Source organism: Lissotriton helveticus, chromosome 3_1 (genome assembly GCF_964261635.1).
Source record: "Lissotriton helveticus chromosome 3_1, aLisHel1.1, whole genome shotgun sequence".
Lineage (NCBI taxonomy): Eukaryota > Metazoa > Chordata > Amphibia > Caudata > Salamandridae > Lissotriton > Lissotriton helveticus.
This window is the reverse complement of record NC_136061.1, coordinates 1,021,021,115-1,021,040,184: the sequence shown is the minus strand read 5'-3', so window position 1 is coordinate 1,021,040,184 and position 19,070 is coordinate 1,021,021,115. Positions and strand designations below refer to the sequence as shown.

General features: G+C 47.4%; 1 protein-coding gene across 1 annotated transcript in view; it reads right to left on the bottom strand.

The window, feature by feature from the left end:
* Positions 1-19,070, bottom strand: part of LOC144823213 (glycophorin-C-like) — a 110,817-nt gene that overhangs the window by 8,075 nt on the left and 83,672 nt on the right. Inside the window, exon 2 of the mRNA XM_078681539.1 lies at positions 5,779-5,823. Within this exon, the coding sequence (XP_078537665.1) occupies positions 5,779-5,823 (45 nt within the window). The remainder of the gene's footprint in view (positions 1-5,778; positions 5,824-19,070) is intronic.

The following is a 19,070-nucleotide window of genomic DNA, read 5'->3' as shown; positions in this document are numbered from 1 at the left end:
TACCGAATCGGTATGATTCGGTATTTTAGAGTGGGTAAAATGGGATTACCTACATCTGGCCCTTAGTGTTTATGATAAACCTAGTAATCTGACAGTTGACCAAAGACTTTAACATTTTCTCTAAGGCAGGGAGTAAAGAGATGGGTCTATAGTTGCCAAGGTTTAGTGGGTCAAGATTAGCATTTATTAAAAGTGGCAAAACTAGTGACTTTTCCAGCTTGTGGGAACAGAGCCAGAGACTAGTGACAGATTAAATAGAGAGTTAATCTGCAAGTTTAGACAAACGTCCAATGGGGGACCAGATTTAACTTTTTGAATGATCATTTCTGAATTAGTTAGATACATCTTCTCACAGATAGCTAGCATTATACTGAGAAACTGGTACAGGCAGAGACTTAGAAGAATCAGAGTTCTTAGAATTTATAAACTTAGAATACATTTTATCAACATTTTCATGAAAAAAGGGCGACAAGTTGTCAACAAGCTGCTGAGATGACGCGGTGGGTTGTTTACTAGCATCGGGATTTAGGAAAGAATTTACAATTTTGAAAACAGTTGTGGGCACATTGTCTGCTTCTGCAATTTGTGTGGAGAATGTACAAGCTTCTGCTTTCTTGATATCTTTCCTAAGGGCGGATTTATAAGCAAGCTTGCCCTCCGCGTCAAAGGTACGTTGCCATTCCCTCTCTAGCTTTTTATATTTATGGTTTTTTGCTTTCATTGTGGAGGAGAGTGTAAAGTTGTACTTCACCAAATAAAGCTCCTTGACACAGGTTGGTGGAGGAGGGTTTATTCCACAACATCAGCACCCACTTGACTGCAAAACGCCAGATTCATGAAATGCCATGCATCCCTGCATTCCATGACATGGGCAAAGTTCCACAACCATAAATTAAAACACATCTCCCCCACAATAAAGGAGAAGAGCAAAGCTGATAAAAGAAACAAGGATAAAGATAACATATTAAATAGCAAGAAAGAAAAAACAAAGTAATAGGTATAACAACCTGCGAAGAAAAGTAAGGTGTTAGTACAAATCATAATCCTTCAGTCTTGTACGCAGATTCCTACATCTACCATCAGAATTGCCAGCCACTCCATCACGGGTATTCTTACTCCAAGGGTCCTGACCATCTGAAGAGACAGGTGCATGAGCATTTAAAGATTTGCCAGTATACCTGACCAGACGGGACATGCTCCACATGCAACCAGTGTTAACTTTCACAATATTTTTTCTGATGGCAACAATGGTATATGGACCCATGAAGCTTGAATTTCCTTTGCAGGTATGTCTGGGATTCTTTACCAGGACTTGATCACCAAGATACCACTTTTTACTTCTCACACGCATCTTGGAATCAAAACTCAACTTGTAATTATGCTGATAGTTAGAAATTCTGGAACGTCTTGCCTCAAGAAAAATCCCCATATTGTTACATGCAGGCAACCAAGATGGGTTCAATTTAGAAGAAGCTTTTCTTCCCCTCAACGCTTCAAAAGGGGAACTCCGCGTGGCCACGTTAGGGGCAGTGCGGTGTGCCCACCATGTTTCCCTTAAGAGACTGCCAAAGGAAAACCTTAACTCTAGTGCGCGTTGGGCACAGCTCTTCACCACTCTACTCATCCTTTCGGTTAAACCATTGCCTTGTGGTGAATACAGAGCCGTCTTCCGATGGACTATGTTGAGATCTTTGAGGAAAATACACATTTCCTGGGACACAAATTGTACCCCATTGTCCATGACTAAAAACCTGGGCAATCCTTCAGAAACAAAAACATCTCTGAGAAACTCAATCACAGTCTTAGTATTAGCAACAGACACACATTTCGTTACAACCCACTTAGAGGTATAATCCACCAATAAGAGGACAAATCTTTCATGGGTGGGCATAAGCTCAAAGGGACCAATAACATCCAGACCTAACTTTGTCCACACAGCATCCGGGACCTCAACGGGAGACAAGAGCACATGGTTGGTGACGTGAGTCTTGTCGATGGAGGCACAGGACACATCGATGGAGGCACAGGACACACAGTCCTTGACTACATCTTCAGTCATGTAGTCCATACCCGGCCACCAGTATCTCTCCCTCACTCTAGCTTTTGTGATACTTCTCCCCAAATGACCTTCGTGAGCAAGGTTAATTATCTTACTCCTGAAATCAATGGGAGGAACTACTCTGTCCCACCTCATGATGTTTTCACAATAAAACGATAAATCATATCTCATAGACCAGTAAGATTTCATTTCATGATCCAAAGTTTTGTAGTCAGGCCACCCCTGAGTTACCAACAATTTGAGGGATGAAAGCACTTTGTCCTTCCTCATGCTTTCCAACCAGTCTCCATTGGATAGTGCTGGCTCTGCAGCCAAGTTCACACTCTCAGTTTCGACATCATTCGGCTTACCCTCTAAAGGCAACCGGGAAAGGCAATCAGCAAATTTGTTGCTTGGGCCAGGTATATATTGTACACAGAAATTAAATTCCTGAAGACCTTCATTCCAGTGCTTGAGCCGGGTGTGATGTGCTCACTGTGGCAACATGAGAAAACCTGCCCTAGTGGGCGATGATCATTTCTGACCAGAAAAGGGACACCCCAGAGATAGAACTTAAAGTGATGTACAGCCCAAAACACACTCAGGTCCTCTCTCTCAATACAGGAGTGATTTGCTTTTGCCTCTCTGAGTGCCCTGGAGGCAAAGGCAACCACCCTCTCTTCATCACCAACAATCTGGGAGAGCACAGCCCCCAATCCCTTAAGGCTGGCGTCAGTGGTCAGGATTGCTTTGCACTTGACGTCAAAGTGCCCCAGAGTGGGCATCCTCCCAATCTCACTCTTGATGCTGTCAAAGGCTTCTTGGCACTCATCAGACCATGAGAACTGTACACCTTTCTTAAGCAAAGCCCTGATGGGCTCAGCAACACTTGCAAATCCGGACACAAACTTAGAAAAGAACTCAGCGAGTCCTAAGAAGGATCTCACTTGATCCTTGTCTTTGGGAGTAGGAGCTTTCATGAAACTCTCTGCGAGCTCCATTTTGGGCTGAATCCCCTCTCCGGAGATAACAGACCGTAATCCGATGCAACATATTTATTTTTTAACAGTAAGTCCCTTTTCTTTCAAATTCTCCAAAACACAAATCAGAGTAGCGCTATGTTCTGTTACATTCTTCCCATAAACCAAAATGTCGTCCTGGAAGAACAGAATGTTAGGCATCCCACCAAAGACCATTTTCAGGACCCTCTGGAAGTACGGCGCAGCCGAAGCCAAGCCGAAAGGCATTCTCAGAAAGCGGTAAGCTCCCAGAGGTGACACAAAGGATGCAAAGTGTCTGGAATCTTTATGCATAACGATCCGGTGGTAGGCTGACGATAGGTCTAACACACTGAAGATTTGGGCTCCCTTGAGCATGCTAATAGACTCTGAAATATTTGGTAAAGGTTGGCGATCAACCCAGATCCACTCGTTCAGCCCCCTCAAGTCCACACACATCCTCACGTTGGCACCACCATCCTTGGGGGCCAGGACAATGGCAGCGAGCCACTCTGATGCCTCTATTTCCTCGATAACCCCCAAATCCAATAGTTTCTTGAGCTCAGCCTTCAAGGGTTCCACCATCATATTGGGCAGTCTCCTCACCTTATGCACACAGGGCACAGCCTTTTCTTTTAGAACGATGCGGTGTTGGAAGCCCTTGAGACAACCTAAGGCATCAGGAAAAAATATCAGAGAATTTATCAAAATACTCATAATCCTGATTCTCAGAATCTACTAACATGACTTTATCTCTAGGATCGCTTGCACTTGGGTTAAGCATGATACCCAAATCCCGCGGGTGCCTCCATCCCAATAGGTTATCGCCTCTCTCAGCTACGTAGATTTTGCCAACTGCATGTCTGCCTTTGAATTGTATCTCAGCCTCAACATATCCAAAAACATTGATCCTTGTACCCCCATAACTGACAGAATTAATGTCGGGAGGTAAAAGTGTCACACTGTTCAACCCCACACACTCATCCCATTGTTTGTTGCCGATCATTGTGAAAGGTGAACCAGAGCCAGCTAACACCTCAAAATCATGTCAATCCACCACTATATCGCATTCTGGCATTACTATTTTTCCTGCATCAACACCACTCTCACTTCCTTTGACATTTAAGATAACAGTACGTACAGTTACAGGCTCACTTTCCATTACACGGGTCTTCCCAGAGGATCTGCAAAAATGAGCATAATGCCCCTTGACACCACATTTGTTGCACACTGACCCTCTGGCATAACAATTAGAGAAGTGTGAGAAACTTCCACACCTAAAACACTTTGGTTTCTGAAAATCACTCACACTTTTGCAAATAGTATTACAATCTGCGTTAGGAAAATGAGCTTCACGCACTAGTCTTGTTGAAAATCCTTTGTTAGGACCACATACAATGCGTGCGTCCTTCTCAGTACCCTTATTCTTGTCCTTAGGTGAAACCTTGGCTATATTGTGACAAGACTCTGAACGGTCAGAACCCAATAAAGCATTCACATCTCCTTGACCATCTTTTTTATCCTCTCAATTCTTTTTTCATCTCTTTTACCCACGAAGAAGTGTTCTCCTTACCTTCTACTATGGCAACAGCATCGGATAAGGACAGGTTTTTAGACAATAACTTCTTTTGGACACGGGTACTCTTGATGCACCTCACCAACTGGTCTCTAACCAAAGAGTAAAAGATGTACCATATCTTCAACTTGTCTTTAAATTCAACTGACCTTTAGGAAAATCTTGTTTACATAGAATGGGGCTGAATTAAACCGTTCTTCTGTTGCCTGGGTTCTGAGATCCTGCGCTCAAAGGCAATTTGAAACCACAAATGAGGTAGGTATTGGAGCTACATCCCTCTGAAACACACAAGAGGGAGTGACCACATATGGGCGGATGAAATTTTAGGAGGGTCTCCTTGCTAAAGATCATTCTCCTTGCCAAGTCTGTAGAAAGTTGGGCAGCCTGACTGGCATTGGTTGCATTCTGGGTGTGGATGGGCGCAGACGGCCTTGCCTTTGGCGCGCCACCTGCATGCGTCTCATTATTAAATGGTTGAGGCGGGTAGACTGACTCTCCCAGCCCAGGCAGAAGTGTGCAGGCCTAACATGGCATCACCACAAGCAGTGCTATTGAGCAGAAACAAAAAACAAATTCAATCAACATTTCCCATTCAAGCAACACTTCCAATCCAATGCGCAATTAATAATCCATGAGCATTTACAAACTCTGAAAAGCACCCTGTGGTAAAAAACTGAAATTGTAACAAGCACGGTTGATGTCATTAGGGTTAAGGTCATATGACATCAGTTTGTGGGCAGATTCTGGCTCACAGTTCATATGTTGCCACTTCCTGTGATAACATAGAGGTCATAGGGTGTGTGATGCCATTTCCGCCAACCGTGGCTGTTTGTTAAATCGATGTCCATGTGTGAGAGCCCAATGCTGCTTTTTACATCCTCAGACATAAAGCCCCCACCCACCTTCAGGAGAAATGCATTCTCAAAATTGAAGCAGAGTATCTGCTTTAAGGTAAAACGCAGTAAATGAGAAACATATTGAAGATACCGAGCATTACTCTTGCACATACACACACATACATTCAAGTCTAGAAATGCCTTAATGAACAGAATATACATTAAAATATCCAGTGAACAACATACAAAAATCAATTGACTATAAACAAGCTAAAACATTGCCTGCGTCAATAATTGTTTATATGTATTGCAAAAAGCACATTGTCTTACCTCCAATAATTGCAGAATCCATTGTACTGGCACTGTTGGCATCAGCTACAAAACAGTACACATGGGGAAAAGTTAGTTTGAAACAAAGAGCGAGGAATGACAGCAGAATACTCAATACTGTGCACAGTACATGTACTTATTTACAATACACTGAATGAAATTATACGTTATTATCAATGAAAGAAAGACTGCATCTACGCACAAAGCTGATGTTATTATGGGCAAATTAATGAATGGCCCAGGCATCTGTAGTAATGGTGTAATTTACTGCAAATATCATCACAGGGCAAGCCAGGCCGAGAATAGTACTCGGCAGTGATAGCAGTGTTGCTTTCCTCTTTCTACTCGTGAAGGGGGTGCAGATGGCTCCTACCATCTTTCTAATTAATGTCGAAGATGCCGTGGTTATAAAACATGTATTTTAGGTTATTTCCTAACGTTTTGTGCTGGTGCTCATGTGGCACAAAGTAAATTGTAAATTGCAAATGTACTTATATAGTGCTTATGACGAGAAGGGAAATATATATGAAACTATGAACTCAAGCCTCCCCACCTTCTTGGCATGCTTGGAAAAGTTTGGTGGCCTTTTTTGACAATATTGATAGGTGGAAAAATAAGAGAAAAGATGGTGGTGCCTTTTGGGATATGTTGAAGACTTAATAAATTGACCTGTCCAATGATTACATCTTCTTAAAGCAGTTGGGCTATGCAGTGAGTCGTACCTAAGCTAACCCAGTAATTCTGCTTGAAGAAGAGAGTCCAATTTCTAAGCACGTGGGCCTCTAGAATCCAGAATGGTCCTTATTACTGATTGGAGATGATATGAGGACAAAAAAATAAAAGGCGTGTACGGCCCCTGACGAGGCAAGTGATTCAAAGCCCTGACAAATGCTGCAAAAGTGTGCTGTGAATACGCAACCTCTGGTAGTTCCAGGCCTTTGTGTATTTTTGGTAAACACTAGCTTGAAAGGAAAACTGAAGGCAGGGCCGGACTGGGAACCCAAAGCAGCCCTGTCAATTTTGTTGGACCTGCCCCTCCTCACTGGGGGTGGGGGAGAGAGGGAGAGGGGGAAGGGCGGGTGCAAGTTTGAAGCACTGCTGCTTTTGTTATTGGGGTCTGATATTGCAACACTGCTGCAACACCGACCCTAAGTAACAAAGAAACAAGCATTTGCAATGCAATAGAGTTCGCGCTATATAAAACTTTATAAGTAAAATAGGTCTCACATTTACGCTTGTTTGAGCTACTGGCATTGTACATTTATGTTTTAGTTTCTAAAACATAAATAAAAGGCATTGTAATTTACAATGTTAATAGCTTAAATTCTCGCAAATGCGAGACCTATTGCATTGCAAATGCTTTAGAAAGCTGGGACGTCCCTTGGTGCCACTGAGCACTCTATCAATCGTTAAATATATAAACACACTGTCCAGCATATGTAAGACATACAAGAAGCATCCTGGTAATGTACAACCTTTTTATCAATAAACACCCTTGTGTTACATCGGTTTATAAACCAATTGTTCCCTCTGTCACTCCCGGGTGGACCTCCTGGCTAATTATCTAGCTGCTTACAATCACTGCAAGCCAAGTACTGTACATCTGCATTTGGAATAGATCCCAGAAGCGTGCAATCAGTGAGCGCCACAGGGGCCTCTTGGGTGGACCCTTTGGGCATTTATTAGGTTGCCTGTAAATGTAAATGTCGGAATTTGTAAAGCGCACAGCTACCTCCACCGGAGGTGTCCCGGCGCTGTCCGTATACCGCTTAGGAACCCTTCCTGGCTTTCCTGGGAAATGTCCACTCCTGGGCACCCCCCAGGTCAGCCAGGCATCCCAGCGCTTTTGGGGCCGTTGTGGAGACTAAGCAAGCTATTGCCCAGAGTTGCAGCGTGGGACCCATGACCAGAACAGGCACTGAGGCGAGAATATCCAGTCAGGGGAATTAATGAGCCGGAGACCCGCCGAGGCGGGAATCGAACCCTGGTCCCTGGCCAGAGCTCTGCATCAAGGTCTGCCTGCTCTAACCATTGAGCCACACTTCTCCACTTAACCAGTGCATGCCAAATGCTGTCCTCTGTCACTCCTATAAACTGCATTTACCACTTATCTTGGCTGTCTGAACCAAGGCCTGGGCGAAATTTAAATTACGCAGGCATAATGCGCCACCAGGGGCTAGGATTCTGTTGCTGCTTGTTTTACTCCATAATGGACTTCCTTGTGGCTTAGAACTATCATCAGAATCTGGGGTTCTGTCACTTCTGGTTTACTGTATATAGACTTCCCCCGGGACCACTATTTTCAGATGGTAGCTATGTTCTTGCATGATTGCTCACTACATTAATCTCGACAGAACAGCATGCACATTCACTTAAATGAATGCCCACATGACAAATAGCATAACCTGGGAAAGATATATATGGTATGACCGATTGCATTACAATTTTATAACACCTCTAAATAACATATTGCATGAAAAATTGCATGGAAAACCACTAACGAACTGTGTCACACCTTTGTGATAAACAGCATCACAAATAGTTTACTCAATGTGTATGACAAATATCTCTGTTGGAAGTATCCCACAGGGCAGCTGGCTACCAATCTACACAGTGCTTAAGCACCTTGTAAGGAGTAGGCCTATGTAAATCCTACTACAAGGTAAAAAACTGTAATGGTGTGAAAGATCTTGTATAACTCAAAATACAATTTTAACCTCCATATTTGTTATTTGATCCTCCAAAAGGATTTACCTCTGCATCCCGACCGTCCAAAGATTTCACACATCAACTCACTAGAGTGGGGAGCCACTCTTCAGGAATCATTGATTCGGCGTGCTTGTCCTTCGCGGAGTTGCAACAAAATTCCAACAGAAAGGAGTTGCCAACTGTTTTTAAAACAGTCAAGATCGTGGAAACTCACATTGTGGATCATCATTATGCTTATAAGATCCGACAATGCGATGACTGTCCCTAAGGAAATACCCAGGGGGGCGGGTCTCACATCAAAACCTTGGGTGTAATAGTGCATTATTTTGGTCTTTGGGCAGAGCATCATCTGCGTTCTTTGAAACCAGTCCATATATGAGGCATAAACAATACACATGCAGAACTCTTGAGCAGAGTTTCCTTCATCCCATTAGTTAGTTCTGTCAGAAATATGCAGGCCGTTTAGGACCCCCTTTAAATACCTTTTTGCAACCAAGGACAATGTACAAGTTCCTCATTTTTGCTTGAGATTCCTCTCCACACAGGTATGGGCATATATGCCTTGAAAGTGAGCAGAACTCAGGAGATGTTATATAATGCAATCCTTCCAATTCCTTCGATTTCCAAACTGTTAGCTAGGCTTCAGAAGGAACAGAGGGTTGAGGATATCAGTGGTGCCCTTCTTACCTCCTCTCTCAAAAGCTGGGCCCTCCATTGAGATTTCCAGCATCTCCCTTTCTTCTTAGTTCACTGGAGACTCCAGATCAAGAGAGATTAGTATTGTTTGTTTGGACCCAGAGAGGAGGGGCTTGCACGATAAGGGATTAACCCCTCATTTACCCAAATCTATTCAGAATTTGTGTGAGCCTTCCACGCTTAATTCATATGCGCAACATTGGAACGTTTTTCAGAATTTGTGTGTTTCCCATAATGGCTTCTTTGCAATGTGTTTTTCCCACAATTGTTTATCTTTCAGTGCTGAAGGTGTAGTGGGCAGCCATAATAGCTTTTATGAAACTCTGAAGGCGCTTGGGTAATGGTGAGCATTTATTTTCAAGGTTTCTACTTGTTGTGTCCATCAGGAAGGCCCTTTGCTCCTCCAGCAATTCTCCCTTCGGGTTCCTTTCCTGCTCACCTTCGATTTTAGGAGAACCTTGAGTATTTACCTTCACTGTTAAGTCTTATGTTATTGGATTATTGGTACTGAAACGATATAATGTATACCAAAGTCGATGTAAATGGCCATATCAAGAAAATTAATAAAATATGTTTAATAAAAAAATACCTTGACTGTTCACGTTCCTTTTGAACTGATAACCTGTTTAGGACTTTTAGAGCTTCAGCACTTGTTTTGACAATAAGCTAATGGATTAGATCTAAAATTCCACTGGTTTACTCCTACGCAGATGTACAGATTCCAGAGAGCATTCATGGTAGATCGACCAGAAAGATGTCTTCCAGCTTCTTGGGCTAAGCGTCAAATGATTCCTCTTTCAAAATGTTGTAGGCTGGATACCTGGACTACGCTTCCCACCTTTGGAAACCATTAAAGACTTCAATGTTTGGAAATTGATGAAAGGAACTTTGGTAGAGGTGTTTTTAGTCCCATCCCTTTGGTAAATCTTCAGGGAATTCTTGATATACAGACACACGAATAAATCACTGGCTGTAGATTTGGGAAGTAGAATTGTCTTTTTTGTCAAAGACGATGACCACTTTGCTTCGGTATTGCTAGCTACTAATGGCTAGGGTGAGGGAGGTAGAGATAATGTCCTGATTACTACCAATAAGCTTCACTACTCCTAGACTTACTCATTCCACTCTATACCTACCCACCTGCCTATTAGACTTAGGCCTTCACCTAGGCTTGGTTTGTCAGGAAGACGCTGGGAATGCCAGCTTCTTTATAACACCCAGTTTTGGGCGGGAGGGGGGCAAGGCTTTCATTTCAAAATTTCCTCGATCAACCTGTCTAGAAGAGATGAACAGGGCCCCCACCCCATTTGTCATTTTTAATTGTCTTTGTATTAAACATTTTAGTGAGGGGGCAAGATTAAGAACCACCATGTAAACAAAAAAAAAGCAGAAAAGAGCCTTTTATATTTTTGGCCGTTTTATATAGCGTGAACTCGACCTGAAGATATCAATCAGAGCGCGTTACATGAGCACCAGTTATATTACAGAAGGACCCATTCATTTTGCTAGGCACGGGAGATTAAGTGATTTGCCCAGAATCACAGGATGTTAGACGTCCCTGCCGAGACTCAAACCCGTTCCCCAGCTTTTAAGTCGACCGCTGTAGCCGTTGGGCCACTTCTTTGAAGCTAAATCATAGGGAGACTACTGCAGGAAGTTCCAGCGCCCCTCTGGAAGCAGCCGTCCTGGGCGTGAGCCCAGCTCGCACATGTTAAAGGTCGGTCATGGAGGTGGATTCGCTTGACTAGCAATAGTGGCGTGAGCAGGACTAGGAGTACTGAAGATTACAAGGTGAATAATCAGGACATTAACATTTACTCTGCCTTTGGGCGCTAGCAGTGCTTGTTTATTGTCAGTAACAAAAAAAAAAGTTTCTTGTCAAGTGAGCAGCGACCTGTTAGACAAATCCTGCATCGCTGCGTATTTGGCTGCGCCTGTAAGACTGGAAACAAAGTCTCAGGGTAGCAATAAACGTGTCGTAAAGAGGCGAGCAGCTTTGTTTATGGAGAAGCAGGCCCCAGGTTCGCCGAGGCGCGGCGGCTAACCCCTGACAGCAGCCCGGGAGTTTGTGTGTTGTATTTCAGACTGAGCAGCCCATAGGCAATGTATAAACACAAAGTCCAAAACAAGCCGTAGCGTTACTTTTTACTATAGTGCTTTAAAACTGCTTAAAAACCCTGCAGATTCATGCAGCAAGTTCTGCTGTACCAAGTCCCAGGGGTGTGAGGGACCCACTGCACCCCACTGTGGGTCCCTTGTGCCAACCAAGGGCAGGGAACATTGTCCTCGCTTGCATTATTGACCAGTGACGCTGCAGCCCTCAGGTGCATTCATCAGCCTTCAAGCGGATCACGAAATAACCCAGGGGACTGATGCACGAGTGGCTAAGATTGTTATTTACAGTACAGGCTGAAATCCTGGTGAACTCAGCATGCTTCTGCGGTAGATAATTGGTACCAAAATGTTTTGGATATTTATATAAACTATAGATTTGTCTCTAGCTTTGCAAGAAATGCCATCTCAGTTTGCATTTCAGTGACTATTTCAATCAAACACCAGCACTACGCAGGGACAGGAAATGTGCACGTGTATGGAGTGCACATCTCCTGTCCCCCTTCGGCAGAGAAATTGCACATCTCCTGTCCGTACGGGCCCAACATTGAAACTAGCTAGAAGGACGGGGGAGGGAGGGAGGGAAAGTGAAAGCGGGCCATGCACGCGCTGAGTTCAAACACCAGCCCTACGCGGGGACAGGAGATGTGCACGCGTATGGAGTGCACATCTCCTATCCGTACGTCTACACATCTCCTGTCTCCCTTCGGCAGAGAAATTGACGACGATAGGTGTGCCAAGGCGAGCAGCGCATGCGCTGCGTCACTAGGCGAGATCTAAGAAGGCCCCACCCTTCCAGCCTCCCGGGAAAACGCATGATGACCGCTACAGCCAGTCTGAATGCACCACATGAACAACACAACACAATAACAGAGCACAGTAGCACATTAGCACATCCCAGTAACACACAGACCACAGCAAAATAACAGAATAACAATGCAAAACACATCCTACACAACAACACAAAATACAACATTAGTGTGTTGTTTTGTTGTCTATTTTTTTATTTTACTGTATTAGTGTGTTGTGTATTATTGCATTGTGGTTGCTGTGTTGGGTTCTTTCGTTGGCATGATGTGGTCTTATGGTGTAATTATCTCATTGTGCTGTATTGTATGTTGTTGGTGTTTTGCAGTTTTTGTTCTGAGTGCAGTTTTGTTGCTGCATAGTTCCATTGCATTAGCCTAGCAATACGTTGTATTGTTGTGTTATAATGTGGTGGTGTTGTGCTTTTACTGTTGGTTTGATGCATCAATGTTTTTTTTTTTGTTTAAATCTTTTTATTGAGGTTTCTCATATTACGCCCCCCGGGGGGGAAAGGCAGAAAATGTTAACTCATTATTACACACATTAGAGGGTTACATAGCAATGGATAGAAATACATGTAGTGGTCTTCTCGTGACAAGTAGTTCCGACCTCATCTGATTTTGCTGCAACCGATGGGTCCGTTGGTGTGTAAAGTGAAGTTTTGAGTGTATTTTGCCAATGTCCTCGATTCCATGTTCGGAGTGTGCGTATCAGTAGAGGCGTGTATGAGTGTCGTCCCTGTGTGTGTCGTCGTCGATCTGTAATCCCGTGATAGATACTGATGAGGGAAAGGTGCGCCGGTCTCAAAACTACCGGCCTGCAATTAAAAAGAAAAACGTGGAACCGTGGGGAAAACTTTACCTAGTGTAGTATGTGGTGAGGGACGTGTGTGGCTCATCGGTCGGGGCCAGTGGGCGCGGCACGCAGAGGGCGCCAAGAGCCATGAGCGAAGAGGCCAACCGGGGAGTGGGGAGAAGGGGGGCATCCTGCGGAGTCATCGCGACCAAGCTGCAAGAGGGGCCTATTGTCGAACTGCTCCGCCTTGCCCGTGGGGGGCCCAGGTATCTGGTAACTGAGCGGGGTGCCGCGGGGAGGCCTGGGTGTGTGGGGGAGATGGATCTGGGATGTCTTCTGGGGTCGTCTCGTGTTTAAACTGTATGAGCAACTGTGCCCATTTTAGAGAGATGGGGTGCTTTCGCATTCCCCTGACTTCCTCGTCTCTCAACAGCTCCTCCTCTGCCGCCCCCCATTTATTCACCGCACCTATCCAGGCTGCTTCCGGGGGGCCCGAAGGGGCCCTCCAGTGCATGGCGATAGCCCTTTTTGCTAGTAGAAGGGCAAAGGAGGCGAACTTCCATTGCAGTTTCTCTGATTTCTTTCTGTTATATATACCCAACGCACAAGCTTTCCAAGATTCTATTTGTGGTAGGTTGACTAGCGTACAAAGGGTCTGGTGTACCGTGTTCCAGTATTGGCTGAGGAAGGGGCAATCCCAGAATATGTGTTTAAAATGTGCTGGTGGCAGGTTACAACGCGGGCAAAGAAATGGTGTGTCCGGGTAGTATCGTTGAAGTTTATCTGGCGTGAGGTAAGCTCGGTGGAGAATATTAAATTGTATGTTCTTAAATCTCGCGTTACTGGATACTTTTTTTGTGTATTCCAGGGCGCGTTTCCATTTAGCGTCGTGGAACACCCTACCCACGTCATCCTCCCAGGTCTGTCTTAGGGCGTCTAGGGAGATGTTTGTCAGTTCTCTAATGGCTTTATAGTGCCACGTTACTAGATGCCTGCCGGATCCCATTTGTAGTATTGTATGAAGCACCAGGTGTGTGGGCGGTTCCCCTTCGCGTAGGTCCCAGAACGGTCGTGTGTTCTCTAGGAGCTGCCTGTGCATGAGGAATTGGCCATGCGACCATTTGGCCTTGGGTGCGCAGTTGTCCGTCTTGTATCAACTCCGCTATCTCCGTGACGTGATGGTCGGTCCAGGTTTGTAAACTCCTGGTGGTGAAGTGATGTCCTCCTCTAGGAAGACCCACCAGCGGTAGTAGGGGGGAATAGAGCGGCTTGTCCTTGGAGAGTCGGTGAATGCGCATCATACACTTACGTGCTATGGATATCTGGAGCGGGTAGGTGCAGGACGGTTTGGAACCCGGCAATAACAAGCGTCTGACGACTGGGAGAGGTATCTTGCAGGTTTCTGTTGTAGTTTCCAGTATATGGCACCCCGCTGTCCAATGGGATAGCCACTGAAGTTGCGCAGCCAGGAAATATGATTAGAAAGACGGCACCTTGCGGTGGTTGCCTTCGTACAAGTCCGTCGGGGATTGGTACAGTCGCACTCCCAGGTATCGGGGTCCGTTCTGTCCCAATGGAGCGATTGTGTGCCTAGCGTCACCGTGTGCGGTGCCAGATGGGGGCTGTGCGGGTAGACGGTCGATTTCTCCCAGTTGACCTTGAGTCCTGAGATAGCGCCAAAGGCTTGCAGAGTGTCCCATATTGGGGTGAGATCCCCAGTCACGTCACGGACGTAGACCAGTAGGTCGTCTGCGTATAGGGAGACACAGTGCGTTGTCTCCGCTATCGGTATCCCCCAGGCGTCTCCCTCTCCTCGTAGCCGTATGGCCAATGGTTCAACCGCTAACGCGAACAACAGGGGGGAGAGCGGGCAGCCATGCCTGGTGCCCCTTTCGATTGGGAAGGGATCTGATATTAGTTTACCGATTCGCACCCTAGAGGTGAGTCCATTGTATAGGAGCCACGTGTATGCTAGCAGGGTCTGGCCATAATTTAGTGACTGGAGGACCGCGAAGAGGTATGACCATAGCAGTGTGTCAAACGCCTTTTCTAATCAAATATTAGGCATGCCGCCCGAGGGCACCTGTCGCGTACGCTGTCCTGGATGTGGAAGAGCCTCCTCAGATTGTGCGAGGTGTTGCGCCTGGGAACGAATCCGCACTGGTCGGGGTGAACTAATGTGGGTATGAGTGGACTGTAACGGTCCGCTAATATTTTGCTGAGGATTTTACAATCCGCGTTGAGGAGTGTGATGGGTCTGTACGAGGAAGGTTGTGTGGCGTCCCTGTGGGGTTTTAAAAACGTCACCATAAGAGATTCCCGGAACGATGTGGGTAGGATCCCTGTTGACAGGGCCTCCTCATATGTAAGTGCGAGATGGGGCACTAGCTGGGCCTTGAATTTGCTATAATATTCCAGCATGAGCCAATCCATCCCCGGTGATTTCTTTCGAGCGAGGGTCCCTATGGCACATTTAATCTCTGGCGCTATGATTTTTCTGTCTAGGTCTCTTTGATCTTCTGGGGTTAGGGCTGGAAGTCTGTGTGTACCTAGGAATTGTTGTAGTGCGTCGTGTGGTGCTGGCCCGAGGTTGCGGTATATCCCTATGTAGTAGGTGCGAAATGTACTAAGGATGCCCAATGGAGAGTAGTGGAGCATGCCTGTTTCGTCAATCAGCTCCGTGATGGCCTGCGAAGTTGTGTCCTGTTTGGCCATCCATGCTAGGAGGGCGCCGGCCCTATTACCCTCCCTGTGCATGCGGATTGCGTATTTACGGAAGTTATATTTCCGTAGGTCCCGGAGTGTTGCCATGTAGGTCAGTTTTGCCGCTCCTATTTGTTCTGGGGTGGCCCGCCTTGACCCGAATCTCGGGTTAATCCTGCCAGTGTCTTTTCCGCGTCGCTTAATGCCCTTTCTAGTGTTCTCCTTACCCCCACTATCTGCTGGATACAGTGTCCGTGTGCAGTGACCTTGTACGCGTCCCATTCTAAGCCTCTGGTGGAAGCCGAGCCCGCGTTGCGTTGGAAGTGTGCACTGATGAAGTCCCCGTGAGTGTGGCAAAAGGCCTGATCGGTAAGGCACTCCTGAGTGAGTCGCCATGTGGGGACCGGGGGTGGGGCGGTCGCCAGCGCAGGGACACCACATTTGCGTCGTGGTCCGACACTGTGTGTCCGAGGTAGTCGACGTGTTGTATTGTTTGTAATAGTGTGGAGGAGCAGAGGAATCTGTCTAGGCGCACCCTAAGGTTGTGTGGGATAGAGTGGAAAGAGTATAATCTGGTCGCTGGGTGATGCGCTCTCCAGGCATCTATCAGCGTCCAGCGACTCACCCAATTGCGGAAACTCTCGGTTTGCTTGTGTGCTGGGGAGCTTCGTGGGGGTGTGTGTGATCTGTCAAGGAGTAAATCTAGTGCACAGTTGTAGTCCCCTCCTAACAGCCAAGGAATCGCGGTATAGCGGGCCAGGATTCCAGTCGGCTCATCCCAGTATCTGTCTTGCTCTGTGTTCAGGGCATAGATGCTACAGAATAGTATTGGCTGTCCTTCTATTAGGCCACTAATAAAGGCGTATCGTCCGTCACTGTCTATCAGTCGGGTTTCTTCCTTGAAAGGCACTCCAGGTCTGATCCATACCAACGCGCCTCTTGCGAAGGCGGAGTATTTCGTGGCACATTTGATTCCCCGCCATTTACGGTGAAGTTGGCCTACCTCTTGGTCCTTCAGGTGAGTCTCCTGTAGGAGGGCCACCTGCGCCTGTTGTCGTTTAATGTAGGCGTAGATGGAATATCGTTTAGCGGCTGTGTGCATCCCCCTAACATTTAATGTTATGATTATAAGATCCGATTGTGGTGCCGTGGTTGTCATGATACGGTTGTGTCATGTGAGGGGCACGTGGGCCATCCGCCCCTGCTCCCATCCTCTGGCCCCCTCCCCGAGACCCCCCGCCGACCCAACGCCCCCCGCACCGACCCCACACCCCCATGTCCGCCGGTTGCATTGTGACTAGGAAAATAATAACATACAGAGGGGATAAATTTTAACTTCGGGAAACGTTCCCAACTAGGGGGACCTATCACGTGAGGCAATACGTCCAAACTGCAAAACATGTAAGTCTGTTAGTCCGTTGTTGCGGGGTGGTGGCTTGGTTTCCTCTCAGGCGCCGCCGACTTCACCACCAAGAAGTGAGTGACTGAGAAAGTGGTTCTGTTGGTGTCTGAGGCTCGTCCAGGCATGTCCGGAGTAGCGCGATGCCAATCCAGCTGCACCCGGGGTTCGGTCGTCAGACCCGACCTCACTTACACTATCTCGGGCTGCTCGGGATCTGAGTGGCAGAGCAGCGTGGGCCGAGCCATTGTAGTGGGTGAACCTCCGTATAATGGTCCTGTTTTACATCAGCAAGTCTGAGGTCTGGGGTGTCACCCTCGGGGGTGTTTGGGACCCCTCCCGGGAGGCCCGAGCATCGCTGGTTTCTTCTTCTGAGCTGAACAAATGCGGTCCGTTGTCCAAGTCCGATGCCTCCTCAGGTGGGCCGAGTGCGGCCACGGCTTTGAGCGCTCTTCTACGTTCCGCTATGATTTGGCTGAGGTCTGGGGAGCCTTTCCTCGGTGGGGTGGAGCGGGTGCTGAGTTGTGTCAGGGTGACTTTACGGCTCTGTCCCTGCGGCCGCCGCCCAGATGGATTATTCTGTGAGCTCGCCGGTGTCGCGTAGCGCGAAGTGTGCTGCTCCGCCCAGGTGTCTGCTGCTTTCGGGTCAGTAAAGAAGTGTGTGGTGCCCTCGTGGATTACCTTGAGTTTGGCCGGGAATAAGAGGGCATATTGAATATTCTTTTGCCGGAGCGTCCGCTTCACCGCCTGGAAGGTGGCTCTTTGTTGTTGCACTGCCCGGGAGTAGTCAGGGAAGAGCATGAATTTCTTATCCTCCATTTGTATTCGCCCGTGTGCTCTGGACGCTCGAACAATTGCGTCCCTATCTTTGAAGTGGAGGAGTTTCAGCAGAAACGGTCTTGGGGGTAGGCCTGGTTTTGGCTTGCGTGTCAGGACTCGGTGAGCCCGTTCCACTGAGAAGAAGGGGGTCAAGTCTGTGGACGGCGCGAAGGTTGTGATCCAGTCGGTGACAAATTGTATGGGGTCAGTCCCCTCTGCCCCTTCCGGTAAGTTCATGATGCGGATGTTGCTCCTACGGGAGCGCCCTTCCAAGTCGTGCGTTTTGTACTCAAAGGTTTTGAGTCTGGATTGGAGGTCAGCAATGTCGCGGTGGTGTTGTTGCACCTGCGGTTGTAGTGTCTGTAACTCCTGTTCACCCTGGGACACTTTGTCTGACAGTTTCCTGTGGTCGTCTCGGAGGAGATTAAGGTCCGTAGCTAAAGAGTCAAATTTTTGTTCCATCGCTACTCTGGAGTGCTCTATTGCTGCGAGCACTTGGTCCAGTTTCCTAGATGTGGAGTCCATCTTGTCCTGATCGTCCCTCTGAGTTGTCTGGGTCGTCGCTAGGCACTGCGCTTTCTGTGGGTCCGTGCCTGACATGGTCGCCGCTGTGCGGCGGCCCATCGTGAGGGGTGGGGGGGTCTCCGTAGGGTGTCCTCAGGGCGGCGGCCGTGTGCGATATCCTAACGTCAGGGCGCCGAGGTCCGGGCGAACCCCTCAGTCGTTTGACTCCTCTCCCGATTTCAGTCCTTGTGGGCCTTGCAGGAGGTAGATGGGGGCATCCTGGCGGTGGCGGCACTCCGTGCTTTACGTTGTCGGGAATTGGCGATGTTCTGGCACTGTGGGCGGGTTGCTAGTGGCGGCAGCGGCAGGGTGGCCCCAAAGTCACGATTAGGGTGGTTGCAGTGCTCCAGTCTCTCATTTCCCCCGTGACTCGTGGTCTTCTGTTAGGTTTCCCCTGAGTTGGTACAGCTGTCTGGTGAGCGTCGCGCTGGGGATCGTGCCCCAGGTGGGGGTCGTGTCGGGGGAGGGGGAGCATCGCGGTCCGCGCCTCACCAAAGCATTAGGGGATCCATGCTGGTGACCGGGTGTCTCGTGCCTTGTCCCAACAGCGTCTCCAGCATCCAGGTTGTAGGGGGGGGGGGGTTGAGGGGCTTTCCCAGTGGGGGAAGGGTCTCCCCCGGACGCAGAGGCCGTTTACGTCTCTTGGATCCCTCCGACTATGAGGGCGTATGGTGTCTACTCACCACCT